Source organism: Perna viridis, chromosome 1 (genome assembly GCF_037379345.1).
Source record: "Perna viridis isolate PV_CMFRI_1.1 ecotype Kerala chromosome 1, ASM3737934v1, whole genome shotgun sequence".
In the NCBI taxonomy this organism is placed as follows: Eukaryota; Metazoa; Mollusca; class Bivalvia; order Mytilida; family Mytilidae; genus Perna; species Perna viridis.
Window position 1 is genome coordinate 69,854,258 of NC_142445.1, and position 20,143 is coordinate 69,874,400.

The following is a 20,143-nucleotide window of genomic DNA, read 5'->3' on the forward strand; positions in this document are numbered from 1 at the left end:
TCAAGAGGAAGACTTTCAATTATTTTACAACAATTAACATACTAGTTAATACTTGAAATTGGATTTTCAACCCCTTCTCGAGAAGTACTTTTGAAACTATCTAAGAAAAAAATGCGTTCTATTCAAGATTGTAGAGTTTTAAAAATGTATTCTATTTGTCATGAAAGGTAAAGTTCAAATTGGAATATTTCCAAATTTTGAAATTGCCTTTTTCAATACTAAACATAGCTTTACATAACATTATAATGACTGTATTAAAAATACCCTTTAAAACTAAGTTTTATAATAGGAAGAACTTGACCTGTGTAAAACTGGATCACATTTCCTTCGGGAGACAACTTACATCTGAAAATGAACACGTGGTCTTTACATAAAAACTGTTAATACATACATGCAGACAAAGAAATGGTAAAAGAAACAGTACACTTTGGGGTGCTTTTTAAAAAGAATATTGTCAACACAAATGCTCATGATTATCAAAGATCTGATTGCTCTTCATTGGTGCAAATATGTGTACTTTCTGTTCCAAGTGTTACAAAACTGAAGGCAGTTTTGACCCGTTATTGGCCAAATCGTGCAGTACAAATAACTTCTGAATAAAGGTTTACACTTTTGGTCAGCTTCCTTGGACCCTAAAAACGGAGCCAGGAAGCTCAATTCACCTGACAATGTATGTCAACTTTTAATATTACAAGTTTTATTGGAGAATAAGAATTTTGTTGCTCACGAGAGGTCTTTCTCAATACTACTTAACTGGCGATATTTCCCATTCTATAGAATAAGCACACACAAAAATATCTTCTTCAGTAAGTTTACAATGTCAAGATTTTTTACATACATGTTATTTTATTATTGATGCTCCGTAATGATCATGTTACAAGCAACATATTTGACCAAGCCAGTAAACAATTTGGTGAAATATTTGGAGTCAAGTTATCTGATGAACTTCCTATAGTGAAAGCAAAGGGAAACAAGATTTGGAAGAGAGGTCCATATGAAACAAGACATTAACATCATTTGTTGAGTATCAAAATAGTAATGATACAACTTATGAACAAAAAAACCTGCTACACATTATCAATATTTATTTTTTGAGAAAGATCAATTCTAAGTTCACCCAATTACTTTATTTGTCAATTCATCACACGTCTAAGGAGTAACCATATGAGGTTGTTCCGTTTAGTTTTCTGCAAATGAAGGGTAATACGGAATAACCAAACTGATAAAATCTAGGCAGTAGTCAAAAGGAAAGTCCGTATTACATAAGGCAATATCAGGATTAAAACGGGAAAGTTGGAAATCACCGCAATGGTCCTGACTTGATACAGGCATTTCAAGATGAAAGGTGGGTTAACCCCGGTTTTATAGCACGCTAAACCTAGTTTCATTACGGTTCATTATTTCCGGTATACCTCAACACGAATGGTCAGCATAAAATTGTCACCAGTCAAAATCGTCAAAATCAGTAGTCAAAATAGTACAGAAGATATGAACAATAAATTAGTGAAAATAAAAAAAAACTAAATACAAGAAAAAAATACGTTATTCCAAGCCACGAGTTTCAGAGTCTTGAAATTAGTGAGGAAAGTGTCAAATTGAAGATGATATAAAAATATGGATTTCTAAATATTGTAAAAATCCATCATCTATAATCTGTTTGTCAGAAACAGATACTTCCCAATAAGATATGGATATCAGAAGTTAAGTTTTTTTACGCAGTATTTTCTTATAACCTGTCTCGAAGACAATGGTGGCGTCTTAAGAAGTCATAATAGTCGCTGCTTGCTCTGATACACCTTAACTGAGAAATATAAACACTATATGCATGGGAATCTGATGTATTATTGCATTTATAATTTTAAATTGTCTAGAACTCAAATTCTTATCTTTTTTCTGACGAGTGCATTACCTGAGACTGCTATCTTCATGTATCTTTTCTTTAGGTTCTCTAGAATGTGAATTAATTTAATTTTTAAAATTACATAATAACAATTTGAATTTTGAATGTTATCTTTTCAATGTCAATACATATTTTTAAACCATATTAATTTTCAACCAGATCTTATACAAAGACAAAAAGGAACAAACAAGTGAATGTGGATGGAGGGACATACATCCCTATCAGTATAAATCCCCTTTGCCAGCGGATGTATAATAAATATGCACAAAACAAGTTGTATAAAAACATTTATTGCATCTAAAACGCAAAAAAAATCTACACATTGGATTTCAAAAACAGAGACAAATATTACGAGTACTATTAGAGACATAGCTCAACAGTTTAAAAAATAAGTGATAAAATAAACATGAGTTTTCAGAACACTCAGTGGAAAGTACAAGACTGTCAGTAAATAACAATGGAAAAAAAATAAATGAATCCATTTAATCTGAACAAGTCTTCTTTTTAAAAATGCTAACAATGGAAAGGGATTAGTTAGTATTTTCCCTTAATAGTAACTATATATTTTTTGTTAAGAAATTGTGTTTTCAGTGATGAGAATGACTATCCAACATAAGCAATCATACTTCATTTTTCAAACAGATTTCATTCATAACTTTTGAAAACATATAGATCTGTCAACATTAGTGTAATAATGGGAATATCTGCATTACACCATTACAGTGGGAAGCTCTTTTTGGTGGAAAGAAATTAACTGTCCAGCAGTCTACAAAAAATGCAATAAAATTTATAAAAAATAACTTTATAAACACTATATACAACTTAACGATGGCAGTAAAGAAATGAAATGCTCTGCAAGGTGAATCCTTAGGTTGAACCCTTAATAGTTGGAGAAAGCATTGAACAATATATATGTCTGATACCACTCTAAAAAAATTTTGACAGGTATTGAATTCTGACACAGAAAAAAAACATCATAGGTTTCTGACACAGATTAAATTTTGACATAAAATCTAAAAATCCATGAACAAGACTTTTACCTACTGTGGTAAAAACTATGTACATAGTAAAATTCAGCATATCAAGACCCGGGAAAACATTGTTCTTGCTGAAATCAAATAACTTTAAATTTGGCACCTTCATATCTCAATCTCATCTAAATAGATGGTAGGATTCAAGATATCAATGATTTGAAAAAATCATATTTCTGTTCAAATCGAATGAAGTTTAAATTGGGACTCTAATTTTTGCTTGAAAACTAAGTCTAAAAAATCCAAATACATTATTAGATTCTGTACATGAAAGAACAAACCCATTTTAATTGGACAAGAAACGGCCCCTTGTTCCAAAACAGTTAATTTAACAAACCCCAAAAATTACCTCCAATCTTACTTTTGTAGAAATAATTTTTATGGTAAAATTTAATAAAAAACCACCAAGAAATACTAAAAAATTAATAGAATAAGTTAAGAAAAAAGTATAAAATCAGAATTTCAATATTGAGTTCAAGTCAAAACACTGCATAAAAAGACTGTAAAATGTGATACATTCAGATTTCAATGTAGTACCCCCCAAAAAATATCTTGGTCATTTAAAAAAAAAGACTTAAAAATAAAATCTGTATTTACTGTAAAACAAGTACCATTTATTTCAGACAATAAGTCGATGTCGTGTGTAAGTTGAATTATCTAATTTTAACCAAAATCGACAACAAAAACATAGACAAGTCAATTTTTGCCAGATATGTCGAGGGTAGGACATGTGCATTTATATCATAGGTGTCAGTAGAGATCTGAGTAGAGCGGTTTGGTTTTTTTTTTCGCAGCATATTATTCTAGCAATGGTACTTGATATAGTATTTTCGAATTAAATTTATGTTTGTAGTTTTGTTAAAGTGTACTTTGTTTGCCAGTTCAATTATTTTTTATTGAATTGCATGTCAATTGCTCTGAACATGTCAAGTGAAGGCACCCAGAAGTGAAATTAGCAGGAAGTTGGTTTGATTAATAGGTCATAATTTCAAGCAGTAATTAATAAACAATATTACCTGGTACTTCGAAATACAATAAAAAAAAATGTTACCTTTAAATTTGGTAGCAATTAGCCATTTACATAAACACTTAAACTGATTATAATTTGAGCCACGTGCGATTGTGTTACGACATACCGTAATTGGGTATAAATTTGCATATTAAAGAACCAAAATCTCCGGAACACTTAATAATGTCTTACCAGTAAAAATGAGTTTTTTTAACATATCTTTGGAAGTTTGTTTATATATTTTAATGGTTTTAATCTCTTTATTAATATCGTCATATTCATAAAGGATAGCGGCACTGATCAATAATTTTCCAAGTTCGATCGCCGATTTGACTGTTTGAGCTCTGAATGAAAGCAGTCAAAAATGAAATAAACAAACCTAATGAAATGCATTCTAGATGATCATTTTTTCTTGAAAAATCCTCATACAAGTCAAAGTGGACGATAAGTCGAAGCTGATACTTTGCTGAAGAAAAAGTATTGGCTTTTAGTAGGGGAAAATACAGTACATATAAAATACATTACTTAACTTCCATATACGCACGATAAAGTACATTTGTACTAAGTCCAAAGTGAATATCACATATAAACATTTATAATATTTCATTAAAACTAAACTAACAAAATCTGTATTAAAAAAAAAACTTATTTCATAATTGATAAATTTCATAGTTTAAAATATACTAAAAATATTTTAGGAAATGCACTATTTAAATGTGTAGCATGATGCATGTGCAAATACAAAATCCGTATAAATATTTACAATCTTTGTTGTAGCACCTTAACATAAATGATATGAACAACTAGAGACAAAACCCTACATAATAATATATACTGGCTTATATATGAGTACATCCAATATTCACAACATTAAACATGTTTTATACACCACATAAAAAAATCATATATTGCAAAGCAGCAGTAAAATATCAAGCAGTTTCAGTACAACAATAAGACTATTAACAACCTTTGATTTCACAGATCTATCTTCCATCACAAATCTAACAACTCAGTTCACAGTGTTCAGATCTATCACAAATCTGACAACTCAGTTCATTTCACAGTGTTCAGATCCATCACAGATCTGACAACTCAGTTCATTTCACAAGTGTCAGTTACCTTTATGCATTTTTGGCAAAAGTTTAAACTACCATTTGGCTCTAAATATATAGAATAATACATTTAACAAAGACTTTAATATATGCTGGTTTCATTCCTGTGCAGCTTTTGTGACAAATGTCTGGAAATCTGTGGTAGAGTCTGATGGTACATTGGTAAGCTGTACCTCTTCCTCTTGGCTATCTATTTCAGCATCTGTAATTATATCAAAATCATTAACATCCGCTACAAATCATACATACTTTATATTTTACACAGGCTGGTTGATATTACATATTAGACACATAGTCAGTAACCAAGAATGTCAGGTTATAATCACTGAACAACATGTTAATACATCCATTCCATTACTTCTGTTCAAAACATTACATTTGAACTAAATTGAATATAAGGACTATTAAATAATACTAAGTCTTCAGATCTTGTTGAATCTTTGTCTACTAAACTAATGAAAATAATGAGACTAATTATAAATTATTACACAATTATTTGGTTACTTACTACTTGTCTCAGAGGCTTTTTTCTTGTGAGATGGGGCATAGAGAGACAATAGTCCAAAAATGTAAACATTCCACAAGCCATAGACACCTGTAATATACACAAACACAGCATTGTGTAATTTTATTTTTATCTGTTAAGACTAAAAACTAAATATATTAGACAACAAATACTGCAATTAAAACTTCCTTTAAATAGAAAATAGTGCTTCAATATATTAATGGATACAAACAAAATGTTTAATCTTTGAATAAAAGGGTTCAGTAAATGAAAAATTTTTTTTTATAATAGTAAACGCAAAGACAGTAGCCGTACCATTACACAACCATGAAATATTTGTGATAATATAAAACTAGACATTGCCGGCAACCGGACTAATACAAAATGTACCCCCACAGCCTGTAGAACCATGTACATTTGAGAAACAATGTGGACACATGATTCATATTGAACACAATTTTTATGGTGGATAAACTAAGCACTTTTGACACACAATTTTGCTCCAAACCCCAATCAATACTTTTTTTTTTGTCGACATCACTTTGACAGTAGATAACTGCAAATTTACTTTAAACGTAAATTTCTGACAATATGCACATCCCAAAATAGTAATCTAGCACCCCATTAAGTTTCATAACAATCCTGCAAGTTGCTGAGGAGGAGTTGCAGACAACGAATGAGACCAAGTTTTGCTGAAAAATGCCTAAGTTCTAACAGCTGCTATTTCTGCAATTTTTGTCCAAACATAAATCCTGACAGTATGCACATATCCATAAGGTTATACTACATCCCACAGACCGCAGAGAGACAAACAGACAAACACACTGACAGGGTGAAACCTACATACCAGTCCTAAACTTTGTTAGCAGGGGGTATAAGAATCAATCCATCTATTGGAAAAATTGTGATGTAATGTGGACAGATGAATGGAATGAGGGACAGATAGAATTACAGAATGATTAAGTGATTCCAATACACCAATTCGTTGAGTGGGGTATAAAAATAAAAGGGAATTAATTAAAATGAAGAATTTCTCAATAGCACTGGAGAAGACTATTACTACATACCTGTAAAAAATGCACTTGAGTATTCCAGTGAGATATTGTCATCACCCCACTTCCACTTCCCCTCACTCAGTTGACTCATGATGAAGAAAACAACAGTCAGTGCAGCACAGAGTAAAGTTAACAACATCAGAAACTTAAAACGAAAGATCAAACCCTGAAATATCAATAGTAAATCAAACAGCCTGCTTAGATACTAATAAAAGGGAAATAACTCATGTTTTTTCTTAAATCTGTAATTTTTGACATAATGATTACCTTTACATATCAACATTTTATTCTATTTACCATGTAGTATTTCTTCCTCATGACACTCATGCTTGGTAAGGTTGACTTCTTTGCACTAATGTTCCGGAACACTCGATAGATCATCACACAGAGAAACAGGAAATAGCAAGAAGCAGCAATACCAGCCAAAATAATAAATCCCAACTTGCTTTGTCAAGAAAATTACAATCATACACATATTATTTACTTAAACACAATTTCATCTGATTTTTTCGATGTATAAGTTTGTGAAGTTACAAGTGTACACCATTGATGGGGAAAATGTATTTAGATTCATTTCAATATATGTGTGTGTCAATATAACATTACTGTGTAACATTCAAATAAGTGGTTTGTAAAGAACCATCTTGATCCATTAAAATAGAACATTTATAATGAGAAGGATACAGCCAGCTTAGATCCAACTTCTGATGACCAGATACTGAAGAATGGGTTCTTTAACTGCATACCTCTACAAAATATACAGTTAATCATAATAAATACCTTTGACTTTTAACATAATATGACCATACTGGTAATAGATAAAAAATTCTTTGCAGGACACAGCTTAATAGAACCACAGGGGTCAAACCCTTAAAAGTATGGGCAAGTATGATACACAATTTAAGCTTGATACATCTCTGAATGTAGATTGTCATGAAATTTTGACACAATATAAGAATTTGAATAGAAATCAAAGTAGCCTCCTCATTAATGGTTCTGTCCAACCCCACAATGCTTTGGTGGTATAGCACCTTTAAGTCCAATTTCAAAGAGATTTATTCACTTATACACTTATAGGCTCAGCCCCTAATTCCCAAACAGTGCAAGTCAAAACCAACCAAATCAATCGCAGCCTACCTTTTGTGGTATGTCATATTGATACACTTATATATAGTAAAGTCATTGCCTGGACATCAACTAATGTTAATGTGCTATCTCAATGTCTGAACTTTGCCTGATTCTTTAACCACAGAGACTTTAAGAATGTAAAATACAAACACAAAAAAAGATAAAAAAAATCTAAGTGAGAAAAAAGGAGATTTCTTCAAAAAAATCAAACTCTGCTCAGACTGACAGACACACTTAATACTACATACACTGCTCAGCCTTCAAATTTTCAAGCTTAGAACTTAATATTACTTTAGTTTGATGTTTACATATCAGGATTCAAGCTTACTTTCAAAAGTGAAAGGTCCAAGACGTTTTGCATACTAAATGAAAAGTCTGTTGGACAAAGTCCTTAATAAGAGTAATGTTAAACATGGTAGAACCAAGACCTTTATGTATGAAATTTCAATTGTCCTGTATAAGAACTTGAGGGTCTCAGACCACCTATATCTGAACCCCTGCATATCTCAGAACTTGCCATATATATGACTAACAGGTTTCTGTAGTTTTTAAAAAAAAAACAACTAGAGGCTCGAGAGAGCCTGAATCGCTCACCTGGTTGACCATTTGTTTATTTGAAAAACTTGAGGAATGAGACAGGTTAAGTTAAAATCAACTAAATTGTCAAATGCAAGAAATGCTTTCCATAGCATTTTCATGACCTGAACCAGAATTTTGCTACAGGCAACAATTTTTGAATTTTTTTCTAAAACCTGTCTTATGACCCCTAAGTTCCATTTTTAGTATAGGCAGCCATATCTATTCATGGATTAAAAATCACAACAGTCATTTAGAGCACAATACACTAAAGAACTATTATACTTATTTTCATTCAATGATCTTAAATGGTTTTAGAGAAGATTTTCAAAGTTGAACATGTGAAAAAAAACAACAAAAAAACTGTTTCATGGGCTGCAACTCCAACACTAGTCAATGAATGGTTTTGAAAATTTCAGCATAGGTCCTTCTCATGATGCTTAACAATTTTACCCCTGCCAGAAATTTGCTAAAGGCAACGGTTTTTGATTTATTTGCAAAAAACTGCCATCTGACAACTATGTTCTATTTTTAGTAATGGTGCCCATGTTTTTTCATGGATCAAAAATCCCAACAGCCATTTTGTGCAGAACACCCTATGGAACAATCAAGCCATGTTTAAAACCTGTCAGTCTAGTAGTTTCAGAGGAGAAGATTTTTAAAAATTTGTCCACGACGACGACAGACGCCAAGTGTTCTGGGAAACATAATTACCTTTCACAACATGCTAAAAAAGAACCTTTGTTTTGGGTAACATAATTACCTTTCACAACATGTTAAAAAAACCTTTGTTTTGGGGAAAATAATTAACTTTCACATGTTAAATATATATCATTTATTCTGAAAAAACCCATGTATCCCATAGGTATACAAAAAAACATAGCATTTTTAAAACATATAAACAATACATTGGTAAGGTTGTTGAGGAATGAATATCTCTTATTAAACATAGAAATTAAAATGAAATTTTGAATTATTACTGGTACAGAGAATCCAGTTTGTCATTTACTATCCTTATATACTGACACAGTTTTCAGTTTTGAGTGTTTTGTTTGGTTCATTATCGCATTAAACTTTATAGAATTATGATTTCTGGTAAATTTTCTATTATATATATTTATTTCTGTCCGTTTTAAAAGCAAGACATAACATTATTTAGTGGTATTCATCTCCTATATCGTTTCTACATAAAGGACACAGTCAAAGTTCTTGTGGTAAATTATTCCATCTACCGTTTTTAATTGGGAGTTAATGATTAATTGTTCTGAATTTTACCATTGTTAGTATATCGTTGTTTGATAGTATATCAAAATAGTCATCAAACTTTAGTGAATCTTTGAATAGGTGATAATTAATTGTCTTTGGTGATTTGTTGATTCTGGCCCACCATGTCTGCTTAAATTGGTCTTCTAGTCTAAGTTTTATCACACTCTTAATGTTAGTGGTAGTGTTTTGGTACATCCAAAGATACGATAATCCACTAAAAAAAACCTTTGTTTTGGGGAGCATAAATACCTTTCACAACATGTTAAAAAACCTTTGTTTTGGTGAACATAATTACCTTTCACAACATGTTAAAAAAACCTTGTTTTGGGGAACATAATTACCTTTCACAACATGTTAAAAAAACCTCCTTTTAGGGAACATATTTACCTTTCACAACATGTTAAAAAAACCTTTGTTTTGGTGAACATAATTACCTTTCACAACATGTTAAAAAAACCTTGTTTTGGGGAATATAATTACCTTTCACAACATGTTAAAAAAACCTCCTTTTAGGGAACATAGTTACCTTTCACACATCTCAAACACGAACAAGCAGAAACAGCCAAATATAACAGCTGCCAGATGTCTCCAATACAATCTTAACCTGTTCCTTTCAGTCTGGTCCTAGAAATAGGAAATATCAAAAAATACATTAATACTGTTAGGAAAAGCTTGTTGTAAATTGTACTAGTATGCCTTATCCAACCAACATAAAATGTAATAGCTCCTTCCCTTTGAACTGCTCCTTGTGCCCTTCATAAGATCAAATGTTTCAGTAATGACTGTCATAATTTAACCAAAATATTTAAAGAAAGTGCACCCTTAAGATTTTAGTTTAGAACCTTAAAGTGCATTCATTTTCAAGATTGAGCCCCCAACCTAATTTTCTGGCTTGATCACTGCACATAATTGACTCATATTTTCAAAAGATGTCGACAAAACCAAGAGCTTTTATAAGTTTTTAAATTTTCTATATTAAGTGTTTGCAAATTTTGTTTTTTATTTTCACCTTTAGTAGTAGCGAATGGCTATCAAAGTTATGTACATGTACCACAATCTCTGAATCTGTTAATTACATGTAATTATGGCAGTATCCTACGAATCTAACAAACAAACAAATAAACTGGCTGTATTAATAAAGGCATAACAGTAAAGGGTTTTTTCCAGGATTTTGAAAGCTTTAGTCACTTTTGCCCAAGAAAATGACAACCATTTTAATGGTTTATTTTTAAAGAAGTATTTGTATACATATGAATTAAGCACTTATTTTCACTATCATGCAAGCATGTTTTCCAGACATTCCAAAAAGCATAGTTGTGATTTGATTAAAAAATAAAATCTCCAGCCATGAAGAATCACCAAAAATAGAAATTCTTCAATTTACACTAGCACTTATACTTAATCAAGGACCATATATTTTATTTATTTCTGACATAATATTAAATGTCTTTAATATTGAAAAAAAATGCTGTTGTCTGCATGGCCACCTTTTGTAGAAACACAAAATATGCATCTATAACACTGTAGATATAAATATTTACAAATAAGTATTTCCCTTATGTTGCCTCATGAGTTTCTATTTTTAGTACAATTTCAATTCAGGTGGAGTTAATGACAATTTCGTCATTATTTCAAAGTTTTATTTAGTAAAGTCACGCTAGAGTGGTCAAGAGATTGACATTTAATCCATGTGCCTGATTAGGTGTAATTGGTGAACTAGGTAAAATTTTGACAGTTGAGAGTTGAAATTAGCTGGGGTTATAAAATTGTCACTTCCGCCACTCAACCAATGTTGGGCTTACAGCTCTTAATATTTGCTGTACTTTTAAAGATTTCAGGTGACAAAATGAGACTAGATTATTTTCGTCATTCTGAAAAGTCTTTCATCAATGACGAAAATGTTGAGCGCTAGAAAAATCACTGCAGTAAAAATTATAATATCATCATATAATCTCACCATGATATGTTCCCCTGTAAATATAATCCAGAAGGATAGAAGCATTGCATAGAATGCTCCCTGTCTGATGTCATTAAGTAGAAGCATGAACGGCATGTGCAGCCAAATTGTCATCCATTCTATAGGAACTGTAATCAAATTTTCTATCATTAAAACATGTTTTTTTCCAAGTTTCCTTAAAGCATCTAAAATCATACCTACAACATTTTTTGTGGCACACACACACATTTGATTTTACAAATTCATCAGTCTCACTCTTTGCGTATTTTGTTTTAAATATGTTATATTCAAATAGAGAAAAATGTTGCCATGTTTGTCCCTGAATGATGTAACTACTTAACAAAGCAGTATTCTGTATGTTCAGTAACTGCAATCTGCTTATCAGTAAGAAACCATAATGTCTCACTTTGGTTTCATAGCATATGATAGACATTAGTATGTGCCCCTGCTGATGTTTGAAGAGGTATATGCAAACTGTTCAACACTTTAACTTATGTCATATAAAAGTAACTCACAGTTCAACACTGTCATGGTAATACCCAGGGCAAACAATGTTCTGTAAAAAAACAAACTGAATTTGTAGACATGCTCCTAAAACATATATATGTGTCAATTAATGCATTTCTTCTAACAAAAAAATACATGACACTAAACTTTGTTTATAAATCAAAGTGCTGTTAGCAATGGAGGTTTTTGATTATTGTGAAAATTGTAACATGAACAAAATTTAAAAGATTACATGATGTAAAATAAAACTGTGATTATACATTTGCAATTTACATATCATTAAGAACTGTTTTTGTCCTAATATGTATAAACTGAATGTCAATTCATACTACTGATCTCACCTCACACACATTTACAAATTTTGTTGCATTTCATATTTTTTCCAAATTTTTTAAACCTGTCCAAAAGTTAAACTGTATTTACATTAAAAAAAACTGTGTATATCCTACACTGTAATTATACTCAAATAAAACTTGTTTCAGCTTAAGAAAATAATTTCCTTGATAACAGAATATTTTCAAAAACAAGACACTTTTATCAATTTGAATTTTCCCACCAATTTTACTTGCTTAAAATCATTATTCATCACTTCTGTTTATCAATAGTAAATATTAATGATAAAATAGAGAGTTTGTCTGATAAGTGTGTTAAATGAAACATTCTTAACACATTTTATACTTCTTTCTATATACTGAATTTCAAAATACCATATTATAGAATCACACTTGTATTGGACCCAATGGGAAGTTTTTTTCTGGTAACATCCAAATAAAAATTATAGCATCAGGGCAATGTAATGCTATATGGCCCTGATGAAACACTTATAATGAAATATTTCTTTTTGTTATATGGCAACTTGTGCTACAATGTCAAAATTCCCTAAACTTTTACTCAAGTTATTGTCCAAACTTTCAGAAAATGCTTCTTTTCAGCACATTTTTCATTAACAGTTCATTCACAACCTGAAAAATTCAAACCAAGTCTCTTTTTGGTGGTTTGGCACCTTGTGGTATGATTTCAAAGAAATTTAACCTTGGACACTGAATTCCAAAAGAGATCAGTTAACAGTTTGACTTTTACATCTAATTTAATCTTTGTGCAATGTTACTATGTGTAACTGCTAAATTTTACATTGATAAATCTTTTGCACTATAAGGAGATAATTCAGTTTAATATACCATACAAGTGTAATAATATATTACTTTTCCAGGAGATTTGGAGGTCTACACATCAACTGAATTCTTCTCCAGAACCAGACCAGTACAATCAGAACACATGGGAAAACAGCCGTCTTCATGGAGAACCAAATGTATGTGAAGCCACCATTCTGATGAATCTCCTAAAAAGGTAAAAGTCAGTATTTATCATATTAGAAGGTGGGAAATTGTTTATATAATTTTTTTTTCTGTTGATATAAAGATCAAATAATCAAATATCAAATCAAATAAGCTTTATTTAAAGTAACAAAACAACATAAGCTCTTAAAGAGCTTTTATAACCAACATATAAACAAAACTAACAAAAGTTAGTAAATCATTGGAACTATTCATATCCACTTGCAGATGCTGATAAAAAAAAACTGTTTTCATTAATGCTCATGATACAGAAGTTTAGGTATTTGCTCTGACATTCAAAAACAAACTATGCTAGAATGACCTACCTGCATTGCAGTAGGTAGTGAGATTAAAATAGCCATGTTAATGGACTTAGCTAGAATTAATTCTTTAGCCAAATCAAACTGTTGCTAGCTTGTCACTCAGCTGTCTAGGGTTCGATCCTCAGTGGTGGAGATATAATTTTGTTAGGGGAATCATGCTCTCCTGTTACAATACAACACTTCACCTAACTTCATTGGTTAAAAACATAAATCAATTGACCCTTGGCAATACAGGTCACAACCTAAAATGCTACTTACCACAAGTGATATATCTTTTATTTGTCCAATGTGAATATTTTTCTCTCTGCTTGGTGGAAGTCTGAGATTAAGTAAGTAATAGTCGTGATGAACACTGGAGATTTCAAATGCATGAAGTACATCACAATCATACTGGAAAGACTACAAAATGAAAGAGTAACCTTCTCATAATCTTATTACTGGGAAGACCATTAATGAAGACAGAATACCCTTCTTCTATTGTAAATATGGAGAAAGACCAAAATTATCTGACAAATCATGACAAAAGAAGGATATTTTTAACTACCTTCCAAGGTACATAATAAACTACCGATTGTTAAATGCACTTACTTATTGTTCACTAAACTACAGTGCATTTGCTTTTGGTGAAACAAAAAAAAAAACTTCACGACTAATTTAATGATGTAATATCATCTATTTGAAATTGTTACTTCATTTAATGTGTATTTTATACTTTATGTTGTAAATTATGTATATAATGCAGGACCATATTGTAAAGTAGCCTCCGGAATAAATATGTAATTCTGTTGAAATAAAGGACTTTATTATTATTATTATTAATTATAGTCTAAATTTCAACTGCTATTCCTTAAACTGGATATAAACATATTGAATAATAACATGAAGCAGTTATCTTCTTTATATTTTTTATATATAATTTAATTGAGTGTGATGTGACTTGTAGAAAGAGTAATCAAGGGAACCAAGGTTATAGCGGTAATCAAAAGAATGTAATCCAGAGACAAAGACCAGACATGGAAAACAGACATACACAACAAAGAACATAAAATAACTAAAATCGTACGTACAAAGTAACAAAAGCAAATGAGCAACTCAGACTCCACTAAAAACTAGGAGCATGAACCAGGTGCACCAGTAGGGTTACTGTCCTCTGCTTTTCTAGAAACATCCGTCGAGTTGCTCATAAAAAGTCAAGTCTGGGTAGACAAATGAGGAAAGGAAAACTATGACCCGTTGAATAAATCAGTTTTCATGGTGCAGATGGATACACCATAATGATCCACGAGTTCATGATGACGACCATAAAACTTCTGTAGTGATGACTTCAAGCTTGTAGCAATGTAACTCTGTCCCTATTTGTTAGAGTTCTAGCGATACAAATAGTCTGCATAGTTTCGGCAAGCTCTGGCATAACGTATGAGTTGTGATACGAACACTCCATATGCAGGTGCTGAAGAGATGTTGCCACAGATGAAAGGAAAGTTGACAATTCTGAATGAAAAGTCATCACTTTGTCGTAAAGTTTTGTCAATAGTTTTCCTTTACGATCAATTTCTAAGTGTAGGTCAAGATATGAGGCTGACCTTAAAGTGTTTGGAGTATCCTTTATCTCAAGTTCTTTGGGATAGATGTGATGTATTAAATCCCCAAAATTAGGATTGTTTAAAGATAATATGTCATCTATATAGTGGAAACTGAGATAAAAGGATCTAACCAAACGATATTCTTTCTTTCGCATCAGATCAGCTATAAAGTCAGCCTCATAAGAGTGAAGGAATAGGTCAGCAAGTAAAGGAGCACAATTTTTTCCCATTGGAATGCTGACCATTTGTTGAAAAACGTGTACACCACACTAGACAAATATGTTGTTGATTAAAAATTCCAGCATTTTGTGAACATTTTCCTCTGCATATTTGGAAGATGATTTGGAATTATTTCTTACAAAATATGAGGAATCTCTACCAAGAACTATATATTTGTATCTAGGTGTACCATCTTTTTTGGAAAAAAAGATTTACAAAATGTTTGTATCAGTACAAGTCTAAACTTACCTCATTACTCTTAGTACATTCTAGTTTTCTATCCTCTACAGATTCAGCAAGTAATTTCCAATCATCAGCTTTGTCATTAGCGTTCCGATAACCAAGACGGAAATCCAACAACATTAATGGATTAGGTCCTGTTGGTGGAAAAAATATATATATATACATGTATACATACAGCTGTAATAATAATAATGTATTGATATTTATACACAGCCAGGTGCAGATAAAGAAATGCCTAGCCAATAAAAACACAGTTTTAGCCCATGTTGAAGCTTTGTACTAACTATATGTATTCAGAAGCGGACAATGGAAGTTTGAAAGAAAAAAGAATTTACTACACATGCAAGTTGACAAATTATGCAATTATGAATAAAAGTCAACCACACATGGATTGTGATCAATAAAAAGTTTAGAACATTTTTTACTTCACATACATGTAGGAACTATAAAATTATAGTGGAAAGACAAGAAGTAAAACAAAGAAGACATTTATGAATGAATAAATTTTACACATACCAACTGGGTTGTTATCATGGTGTTCAATATCAAACTGAAGGACTGACAACATATATTGGAATTGAGGATGCATCGTAAGTTCTCCCCCTTCGCGAGGTCCAGGAATCCAGAAGGCAAATATTATTTGTTTGTCAGTTATACCCTGGCTTATAATTTTAGGATCATTATAGTCAGTGCTGTCCAGTTTCTCACAATGATTAAGTCCCCTTGGTATGTACCACTTTTCTCTGTCAGAGTATCTTGATTTTTCATAGCAAACTGTACCAAGAATTACATTAACATTGTTTGGACTTGGAGCTGAAAGCACAAAATCTTACAGATCTTAATACTTATTATCATTGTACATGCTCAATACTATATTGTAAAATATACTTTTATCAATTCTTTCCTTTGTACATGTATAAAATGTACCAGTATCAAATCAATATAATGGTTATGATTTAACTTAAGTAAGCAATCTTTTCTGACATCAAATTAGCTTTCGGTCAGTAGGGGACATGCCAGTATGCTGGGGGATATGTACTGCAAAACAATTCTCTCAGAATCCTCAATAATCCAAACTCTAGAAATTCAGACTTTGGAAGTCTTCCTTAACTCTGAATTTTCATTGATTTAAGGTTTATTTGTCATTATTGTAACAATACTTACATGATTCAATCTTGTATGGCACTAAGAAACACACAACCCTTACAACTTCTATGAAAATGCATAAATATTATGTGCATGTACATATAATAAATAAAAGTCCATGCAAGGACAATTAAAATTGAAATGTGTGACTCATTGATCACATTTCATACAGCCTGTATTACAGGTAATCAGGTGCAGCACTTCATATACTGACCTATGTAATATGTTGTTAATATTAGCTTAAAATCACATTCAAACATCGTTAATTTTTTTAAAGTATTTCTAGACACTGACTTTTATTTTTTACAAGAGATGCATGTACAATACGATCATAAATCATAACACAGTCACTTACCTTTCAAACCACCAATTAGAAAGAAAGCAATCAGGGAAACTAGTAAAATCAAACTCAAGAATATCAATTTTTTCCAACTTAAATTCTCTAATACTACACCAGCCATGACACAGAATTTTATTATTATGCACAGTAGACGAACAGGGTCAGCACTCGTCTTTCTCTCATAGCATGAAGAACTCTTCAGGTAGAGGAGGTTACTTTCGTCTTTATTCAGACGAGTCTATTAAATAGGTTATGCAAGTTAAATAACTTGAATACAATTTTATTGTGGATCAATTTTCAACCAATAATCTTCGTATGATTACGTTAAGAAGATATTAATTTGTTTAAATTGAGATAGAAAGCAAAATAAAGGTATAAATGTTGTATAAAATCTATCGCAATTTTACAATTACCTTTATATATTTTAATAGAATCTTCCAAAAGTTCTTAAGGCGGCTTGTACAACTAGGTGATTTTTGACAGTACGAAAACTACCGGATTATTCTACCACTAATCGTATTCTGGGCTTGTATACTACGGTATCGACTTAAAATCGAGGGTGAGAGGACACACACACACACACTTTCTAATAATAAAGCCGTACACGGCGTCCCGATATCGGGCACACTGCACCGTAAATATATGACTACTAGTACTACCGTACTGGAGTCTCACTATATCTTAAGTTTCATTCGCTTTGGGACAATAGGTCATAACATGGTTACTTAAGGTAATAAGGAGTGTATTTAAGAAATAATAAAAAAAAAAATGCCAGTCACACTTTAAAATCTTGATCAAAGCTAAGTCTTGCACGCATGGAAACTATTTTTATCTAAATTATCTTTAAAACTTGTCTTTTTATGCTGTGAGATATGGAAAGCGGACCTGCAGCAACTTTTTCGTACAACAATGAGGATAACAATAAAAACCTTAGTGAAATTTATGCTTGTAAAGGTGACCATGATGATCAGACTGTAACTCCTGCAACCCATGGCCCTACTGGAGTTGAACTTTCTGAAGATTCAAGACAACAGTAAGCACAATTTTCACGAACCGCAGAAAGTATTGAACGTCCAGATGCGACTTGCTTAAAATAAGATGTGATGAAATCCACTTCTCTGATTTAAAAACAAAATCATGAATGAAACTAAGTAACAATTACATTTGATTAAATGATTTTAAGCTTGTGTTTTGGCCTTGCCTGTATATTTAAGAAAGAAAAAAAACTAAGTATAATTGAAACTAGAGTATATTTGTTATTGCCCAAGCCAGATGAAGAATTTTTTTCGTATAAATAAGGCAAGAAGTAATCAAGGAAAATCAAAATTTACAACCTAAGCTATATCTTGTGTTGCTTTATGCGTGTATCTTAAAGTCCTGTTATTTACAATTTTGAACTAGGGTTTTACTGACAGAGGGCAACAATATGTCATCGTTAACTTCAGCTAATAAAGCCATGAAGTCCCTTAAAGACTTAGTTCCTTGCGAGTTTTCTCGAGAAGCTATTACTCAGTCTGCTGACGAACTGATTAATTCTCTGAATGCCAAAAGAAAACGGGACTCTGAAATTCTTGAAGACTTCAAGAAAACTGCAGAGATACAGGTTAGGCTAAGATATAGTACTTCGGAACTATCAGTTAATTTGTCATGATTGTGACATTGCCATGCAGTTGTAACAAGAACTAAGAGTTGCCCTAACCTGTAAATATATTGATTAATTGAGATTTATATCTAATGCTTTACTGATTCCTTTCTATTTTTAACACATTCGTATATTTTACAATGTTGTTTCAAATTTTTCTGCTAAATAGAATATATCAGAGAGACCAAAACTTTGTATTTCTGAACAATATTGCTGGTTTATCTTTCAGACAAAAAGAACTTGTACAGTTCTGGAACAACAGATGTTTAAGATATACGAGAAGCAAGGTAAAGATATTCAAGATAAAATCCAAGAGCTGTATGCCATATTGGACAGAATAGCCAAACTGGAAGCAAAGATTGAAGAATTCAAAAGGGCATTGCAAGGATTGTGTCACGAATTCAACTAGTATTTTATTTGATTAAATTATACAGACAGATTGTTAACTATAATATGCTTCTCTATGTGTTTTATTGTACATATATGTGTTACAAGTAGTCTTATCTGCTGTTTTATTTTTTTTTGTGAACAAGTGTCCTACCTTTGATAACAAAGTTGGAGCAAACTTAAACTCGTTCATTTTCTATGTAAATCTTGTATACATGAAAAGTATAATAAATCAGGAGTAACAATTGCAAGCTATTCACAATACCTACAACTTTACGAAAGTCCAGGAAATAAAGATGAAGCACAAAAAAAACAGAAAGAAACCCAACAAAAATCTCATTGAAAATTTAAAAAGAAAAAGACTTAACTGGAATGTACAAAATGTTTGAAGCAAGATTTGATGATAGGTCAGGGTGTGTTCACTTTTTTTCTCCAACGTTTGATAATTAGACTAAAACAAAATTCAGTTAAGGTTAGGGATTATGGGACCCTTAAAAGGGATTGATATTTATAATATACATATACTCCACCTTTTCCAATATAAAATGTTGGATGACATATTTTAAATAATATTGATAAAAGAAACAAAATATTTCTCTTTTTGAAATATATTATTTTTGTTGAATATTTTATTTTTTCTGTTTTTGCAATAAATATTTTATAACATATTAAAATAATAAAGTTTGCACTGTTAGTACTCATGAGGCAAATTGGGCTGAGATCACTGATGCCTTATAAGACTATGTCTGTCAGTTTAAGTTCATTTAACAGAAATATGGCAAATGCAATGCTTGCTGTGAACTTTGTACCAAATAAGTTCGACAGATTCAGACTTCAATACATGGTTAAGACAAGAAGAGGCGACAGAAGATATCAGAAA

General features: G+C 31.4%; 2 protein-coding genes across 6 annotated transcripts; one reads left to right on the top strand and one right to left on the bottom strand.

Moving 5' to 3' along the window:
• Nucleotides 1-2,174: 2,174 nt before the first annotated feature.
• Nucleotides 2,175-17,441, bottom strand: LOC148630179 (protein wntless homolog). 2 transcript variants are annotated; one of them, XM_088562499.1, is made up of 13 exons: nt 17,250-17,441; nt 16,265-16,561; nt 15,755-15,882; nt 13,962-14,102; nt 13,249-13,385; nt 12,055-12,095; nt 11,540-11,667; nt 10,109-10,206; nt 7,297-7,360; nt 6,910-7,053; nt 6,625-6,757; nt 5,561-5,647; nt 2,175-5,254 (listed from the first exon to the last, which is right to left on the bottom strand). In XM_088562499.1, exons 1-13 carry the CDS (start codon nt 17,353-17,355, stop codon nt 5,151-5,153), a joined length of 1,608 nt encoding a protein of 535 aa, XP_088418625.1. In that variant the 5' UTR covers nt 17,356-17,441; the 3' UTR covers nt 2,175-5,150. The 2 variants fall into 2 exon arrangements, with proteins under 2 accessions (XP_088418625.1, XP_088418617.1); XM_088562491.1 differs by having other exon boundaries at nt 6,625-6,778; nt 17,250-17,440.
• Nucleotides 17,442-17,677: 236 nt separating this feature from the next.
• LOC148630180 (uncharacterized) lies at nt 17,678-19,508 on the top strand. 4 transcript variants are annotated; one of them, XM_088562506.1, is made up of 4 exons: nt 17,678-17,793; nt 18,105-18,267; nt 18,636-18,837; nt 19,106-19,508. In XM_088562506.1, the coding sequence occupies exons 2-4, from the start codon at nt 18,107-18,109 to the stop codon at nt 19,283-19,285; spliced, it is 543 nt and encodes a 180-aa protein (XP_088418632.1). In that variant the 5' UTR covers nt 17,678-17,793; nt 18,105-18,106; the 3' UTR covers nt 19,286-19,508. The 4 variants fall into 4 exon arrangements, with proteins under 4 accessions (XP_088418632.1, XP_088418639.1, XP_088418648.1 ...); XM_088562513.1 differs by having other exon boundaries at nt 17,678-17,773; XM_088562522.1 differs by having other exon boundaries at nt 17,679-17,703.
• Nucleotides 19,509-20,143: the final 635 nt, after the last annotated feature.

Coding starts and splice junctions, on each gene's coding strand:
- LOC148630179 (XM_088562491.1), bottom strand. CDS start 17,355: ATGGCTGGTGTAGTATTAGAGAATTTAAGTTGGAAAAAATTGATATTC. Junction 13,386..13,961: donor TAAAAGATATATCACTTGTG/GTAAGTAGCATT, acceptor TTACCTTTTTAG/GAGATTCATCAGAATGGTGG. Junction 5,648..6,624: donor CTCAAGTGCATTTTTTACAG/GTATGTAGTAAT, acceptor TGTATATTACAG/GTGTCTATGGCTTGTGGAAT.
- LOC148630180 (XM_088562506.1), top strand. CDS start 18,107: ATGGAAAGCGGACCTGCAGCAACTTTTTCGTACAACAATGAGGATAAC. Junction 18,268..18,635: donor TCTGAAGATTCAAGACAACA/GTAAGCACAATT, acceptor ATTTTGAACTAG/GGTTTTACTGACAGAGGGCA. Junction 18,838..19,105: donor AGAAAACTGCAGAGATACAG/GTTAGGCTAAGA, acceptor TTTATCTTTCAG/ACAAAAAGAACTTGTACAGT.